The sequence below is a fragment of the Branchiostoma floridae genome, chromosome 1, assembly GCF_000003815.2.
Source record: "Branchiostoma floridae strain S238N-H82 chromosome 1, Bfl_VNyyK, whole genome shotgun sequence".
Taxonomy (NCBI): Eukaryota; Metazoa; Chordata; class Leptocardii; order Amphioxiformes; family Branchiostomatidae; genus Branchiostoma; species Branchiostoma floridae.
The window spans coordinates 18,548,935-18,555,099 of record NC_049979.1 but is presented as its reverse complement, the minus strand read 5'-3'; the positions used below and the strand labels follow the sequence as shown (position 1 = coordinate 18,555,099).

The 6,165-nt window shown below is 39.7% G+C and overlaps 2 protein-coding genes across 3 annotated transcripts in view; one reads left to right on the top strand and one right to left on the bottom strand.

The window, feature by feature from the left end:
• Nucleotides 1-6,165, top strand: part of LOC118426317 — a gene marked incomplete in the record, with an annotated part of 21,685 nt that overhangs the window by 5,585 nt on the left and 9,935 nt on the right. Inside the window, 1 exon segment of the mRNA XM_035835628.1 lies at nt 935-1,129. Coding sequence (XP_035691521.1) covers nt 935-1,129 — 195 coding nt within the window.
• LOC118426226 (estrogen-related receptor gamma-like) overlaps nt 1-6,165 on the bottom strand; it is a 57,862-nt gene that overhangs the window by 44,329 nt on the left and 7,368 nt on the right. Inside the window, exon 1 of one of the 2 annotated variants that reach the window (XM_035835570.1) lies at nt 2,656-2,803. The exons of the other annotated variant lie outside the window; for it this stretch is intronic. The gene's annotated coding sequence lies outside the window, so the exon portion shown is untranslated. Of the gene's footprint in view, nt 1-2,655; nt 2,804-6,165 lie in introns of those variants that run through there. 2 annotated transcript variants of the gene reach the window in all.

The following is a 6,165-nucleotide window of genomic DNA, read 5'->3' as shown; positions in this document are numbered from 1 at the left end:
AGAATGATTAAAAGATACCTTTTGTGTGCACCATGAAGTGACGACTATTTCCCCACAAACCAGTTAGGGATAAAAAGAGTGAAGTGTATTTTCAGCCAGTGCACCATTCTTCTTATGGTGATACAGAATTATTTCTGCTCCAAGGCTCCTTTTTCATGTGTAGGTAGTCATGCATAGGCCTTACAGGTTTCAATGTATCCATAAGCGGTTTAACGGCTAGGAATGGCACATTTTTGCTCAGCTGGTTGCACCAGATTTGAATGGTGCTATGCATCAAAGATCTTTCCTCCACAATTGCACTTAGGCAGACCTCTGTCCATTTACCATGGAAATTCTGATGTAGGCTGATCATGTAATTCATTCCTGTTGGCTGCTAGCAATCATTTGCAATCAGATTACACTCATTTTTCTAGAGGCAAAGTATTGGAAAACAGTACGCTGCTCTTTGGTGATGGCTACGTTTGCATTTTCAATAGACTATAACTAATATTCCCATTGCAGTTGTCCCAAACATAATAACTTCATACCTGTGTTTGAATATTTAAGGGCCTTGGCAACAGCAACAAGACATGTAGTCTCCTGACAATTTTGACCTTTCCACAAGATGTAAATGAAGAGCACAATTATTACACATCTTTTCCATGCATTCTTTTCTAGGTATCTATTGTCTGATATTGTTACAGGACAGAGCCTGTGGTATCCTCTTGAATGTGATAAACCCTGCAGGAAAGAATTCATTCCAGCATCTTGTCAACACTCAATTGAACCCTTAGTGGCACCTTTATTCCTCATGGACATCCCCTTGGTTCTGAGAGGCAATGATGAATCTCTCTCCAAACTTGCCTTGACAGCCTGATGAATCTGTTTTAACCTGTCACACTCTCACGTTATTGCATTGAAGACATTACAGGTGTTTCACCTATTACCTTAATAGGGGGAGTGCACATCATGGACAGTGAGGCAAAGTCTCGACAACGAGTTGCTAAGCAACATAGAGGCAATGCAAGGAATGGTGGTGAGGAAAAGATAGTTGGAGACAAAGAGTTGAGTTCACGGAAGTCAGCGCTCAGCATGGTAGCCTGTGTGCTGGCTGGGATGACATTCGGTTTTGCAGTGGAAAAAGGAAGAGGTAAGAAAAAAAAACCCTATGTAATTTGATTAGATTTGCACAGATGTTCCAGGTACCCTTGGGGTGGAATACACATATTAGGATGTTCTGTCTTGTTGTTCTCATGATTGATTATGCACAGGATGAGTAAATGGATGACAGGTGTTAAACCAACAATAGAGTGAGGTTGACCATATACAAAATCAAAAGGGATCCTGACTTTGTGTTTTCTCTGCCAAATAATTACCAAATATCAATCCTACAAAGAAAAGCAATGCTACATGTACATGGTATTCACCTTATAGGGGATTTGCAAGAAATGTACATCTTGGCAGTTTTGAGTTAACAACCTTCATTGAGACTAGACATTATGAACACACCTATTGTAACAAATAAGAAGACATTGTCTAGTGTTTAGAACCTCACAGCAAGTAGCGTTGCACAAAAGTAATCTGGCACACTAAGTCTGTGCTAAAGCATGCAGGGTTTACTCGCCAGCGCTAGCGGCGGCCCTGGCAAAATGTGTCCCCGGGGAGTGCCAATATCTTACTCCCAAAGATTGGTGGCACGAAACCTTTGACTTCCAATATTAGATCTTTAACTGGGTACAGCAGTGATGACATGACATATGGGAAATGAGTGATGTATGTATTGGAGCAGTGGAACATACTATTTCTAGTACACATACTCTGTTTGGGGTATTTTAGGAAACGTCATGGCAAAAGTCATACTTCACAACCAGCTGTAAAAAATGATGGATTCATCCAGATGGTGTCAAGAACCATCGTACAAAAACAAATCTAATGCTTCATCAAAAGGATGTGAATCGGTAGCAGTGAGGGATTATACCCAATCTGACAGAGATGCAAGTGAAAATTACGCCTAATAATCATCCCCTTAAAATTTCATGGACAGGGAAATAACATGAAAATGAAGAAAAATCACAATCAATGAGGATGACTGAGCAGAAAGCCTACCATTTATCCCGAAATATTGGACGGAGCATATCTAGAAGTCACACTTGAATACTTTTAATGATATTGTTTTACCACAAAGCACCACAGGTATACCATAAATAAGTGAAGAGGATTCCATTGGTTAGAACATATAAAAATGATGGATCAATATCTTCACGGTTTGAATAATTCTAAAGTAATCCCAACAATTTCCCTGTCTCAGCGGGAAAACTTTTATTAAAGATCAGGCATGTGTAATGTTTCTATCCTGGCTTGAATATTCAAAGAGTAACCAACCATTCAGGAAGATTTAATGCTGGCATTTGTGGAAGAAATGTTACCAGAGCCATCGTAATTAGACACTTTAACACTTAATGAGCAGATCCAAACACATGTAATTACAAACATAACTTTTCTTCTGAATGGCGACAGAGATGGCAATCCACATGGCCTGATGGGAAAGATAAATCAAGTGATAAAACAGAGCAGTGAAATCAGTTTTTTTTTACAACAACTCGGTCTATGCTGCTGTGGATGTGTGTGCCGTGTGACAGAGGCATGGAGTAGGTGAAAACAGTAAAATGTACTTACAGGGAAGTCTGTAGGGTTGGTTCAGAAGGAAGAGGGCAGTTTCCCCTGGTTCTAGCCAACTTCTGCTCAGAATAGAGAATGAACCTTTGGTTCCCCAATGATGCAGCTGATTGCCTATGTGGGTCGTGAACCCCTGTATATTTATCAGTGGGTCAAGGCCCAGGGAGCTGATTTATACAGGGGTGGTTTTCCCATGGGGTCATTGGCTCTGCAGTTGGGGATAGGATGCCTCCCTACATGCATTTGAAGAGATCCTCCCTCCAATTCATATACGGAGATGAGCACTACAGTCCACTATCTCTATCTGACAGGCATGAATAATGTGTATACGGGACCCACATAAATTATGTAGTAGGAAACTTGTAGAGACATGGAGTTGGCATGAACAGACTTTGATGTGTTTGTTAACCGTCATCAGCGATGGAGTGGATGAGATGAAATCCCCCGCTGTCTGTACCTACATCCAGGCAGAAACTCATACAACACAATATCTAATGTAGCTGCTGAGAAGAGATGATTGAAGTAGAGTGTATTATTAAGAATTTTAATAAGCTGACATCCCTTTGATTACCTTCCCATGAATTATACATCCCAAAATTATCTACGTCAATGAAATCAGTTGGCTAAATGATGAATAATGTTACATGATACCACAACAGCATCCAAGCTTCTTCGTTTATGAATCATACATGTAATTTGGAGCTGTCAACAAAAGATGTGACATGCTCAGGGAAGGATTAGAGTGAATCGTGCACCTGTTTAATGACAGGGCTTATGAGGATCATTGGTCCTTGGATATCCCCTATTGGCCACGCTTCAGTATATGGCAAAGAGGGCTGGTGACTTCAAATAGCTCCATGCATATTTCAGCCCGTCACAGAGTTCTAAAAAATGCAAGCTTTGTTCTGCATTAACAGCAGTTTTACACCTCAGAGTAAAGTTGTCTCGTTCAGGTGGACCATTTATCAATAAATTTGCGTCAGTTGAGAACTTCAAAAACATCTGTTCAAATGCAGTATGCACCTTCTACCTACATGTATGGTTTATGAATATATGTAGTTGTCATATCTATTTGCAGGGACACATTTTTCGAGGATCTATCACGACATGCATTTTTTGTTGAATTAAAGGAAGAGATTAGGAGGAGCCCGAGCCATGAAGATAGCACCAGATGGTGCATGATCCAGGTTTATGCTGGTCACCTGTCTCTTCTGCTTGGCTGTGCACTGATTTGCAAGGTGTTATAAATGCATGCAAGGCCCCCAGTAAATCCACACCTAGTTGGCACTTTGAAACTTTAATTGCTACAGAAAGAGCTTCAGTCCTGTACATTGGAAACCTAATCTCAATATTAATAATACAGGACCTTAAACAGTTCTCATCATGTAACATGACCCAAGCAGCTGACCTTCCATACTTTTATCAAATAGGGCTATTTACGGGCATTTAGTGGGTAATTTGTTACTCTGATATTCATTAATTACATCTTCCCCAGGTGGAATGTACCCCCTGTGGCCCTGTGAAATGGGGAGAGCACCAGAGTGATGACTTCCTTTTACAGCATCGGGTTACATGTCAATTAACCAGACAGCTGGGAGGGGCACTTTTATTTCCATGACAACCATAGCCTCCCATCCAACAGTTGGTGTGGGGATGGCAGAACTAAGAAAAGGTTCAAACAGAGCATACTGGAGAAGAAAACGAATACCTCAGCAGCATGTATATGTACCTAATAGTAATAGATGACTAAAATGCCATGGTCTGACTGAACTCCATAAAAAAGGGCATACTGCAGCATGGGACCAACATGCAGATTGCTGTAAAGGGCTTTGCACTTAAAGGCATGCTGTGAATGCTGCTTGACATGCTTGTATTTCCAAAAAGGAGGGGGTGGATCTTTCTTCATTTAAGGAAAATGGAGCAGTGATTTAAAAGGTCGTGTTCAAGATTCCTCATATCTTGCAGTGCGGGAAAATGTTGGGGTTATACAAAGTGAACTGAACTTGAATGAACCTAATAAACTGAACTTGCAATTGGGAAATGGCATTGTCCAGTAATTAATTGCCTGTATGTAATTGGAAATCTCATCTCATTTGGGACCATGTTTTATAGCATTAAATCAATGTAATGAACAAATAGAATTTGCATTGGGTTAAAAATGTGACCAAATGGAAATGTCAAATTTTAATAGGTTCAACAAAATTCCAATGTCCAATCATGCTAAAAATCTGATTAAATACAATCAGCTTAGATAAAATCATCAAATTTATGGCATTTATGAATGTACAATAAAATATGAAAATATGTTTCTCTGACATATGAAAATAACACCGAAGCATGGTTCATGGTACATCTTTTGTGAATGTCAGCTGCCTATAAAAAGTTGTAATCACAGAATTGGCTACAGCCTCAGGTCTGGACACCAGGATATAGCGAGTAAATGTTACATAAGGTGTTTTCAACATTGATTTGTACAGAGCTACATTATTCTAACTTTTGAACTGTTGCTGTAAATATTGAAACAGGGAATAGAGATTTAATGGATTGTGGTGTGTGTTTGAAAATTGCTGCAATTTCATGCCATTTAAACTTGATAATCATTTCAAATCCTGGTGTTGTAAAATTCATGTGTCTGTCCATTTTATCTACTTCTAGTGAGCATGAATCAATACATCTGACATTTAAAGAAAATCATCAAAGTTTACATGTCCCCAGTCCACCTTGTTGTAAGCTGTTATAAAGGCTGTGTAGTATTCAGTACATTTAGCACTTATCTGAACTGCATTATGTGGTGATGTGGTCATGGTGTGTCAGGTGTGGAAAGTTATGTGTGGAGATGTTCTGCCATGGCTGGTGGAACTTTACCACAGAATTATGTATTTCCCATCAAAACAAATCCAGAGGCTTGTCTAATAGTCTGGATACAAGTGTGACTGGGAACCTCCAGCAAAATTGGACCATGGGCCCATTGGTATTACCGGGCATGTCTCTGACAGCTCTCATTTGCAATTTGATTGCTTTCTTGATATAATTTTTAGGCTATTGACCACTGGTCTCTATTGGATCAAGAGGAAAAACAAAGGGAATTAAGGTGGAAATATGACCAAATTTTTTGTTCACACCCTGGGCATATTTCTTAAGCCCAGTTTAATACAAGCTGTCAAGAGGAATGCTGGGGACTATCAACAATGGGTGAAGCAGGAAGGAGGCTGAGGATGAACCATGGACATGCACTGTACACCAGCCTGGCAGCCACAACAAGGCTGGGCAATCATGTAGTATCCTAAGTAGAAAGTTACAGTCATCCATGTTCATCAGGATGATTTGTTTAGAACAAAATATATTTAATCCTGGTCAAATGTCTATTGGTAGCCATTAGCTATCATTAACAATATTCTCAGCAAAACAGTATTCATGTCTTCTTACTGACACATTTTCACACCAGGTCTAAATCCCAGGATGTTACTTTTAAGTGATGTGGCTGACAGCTCAATCTCTTATCCATTGAGC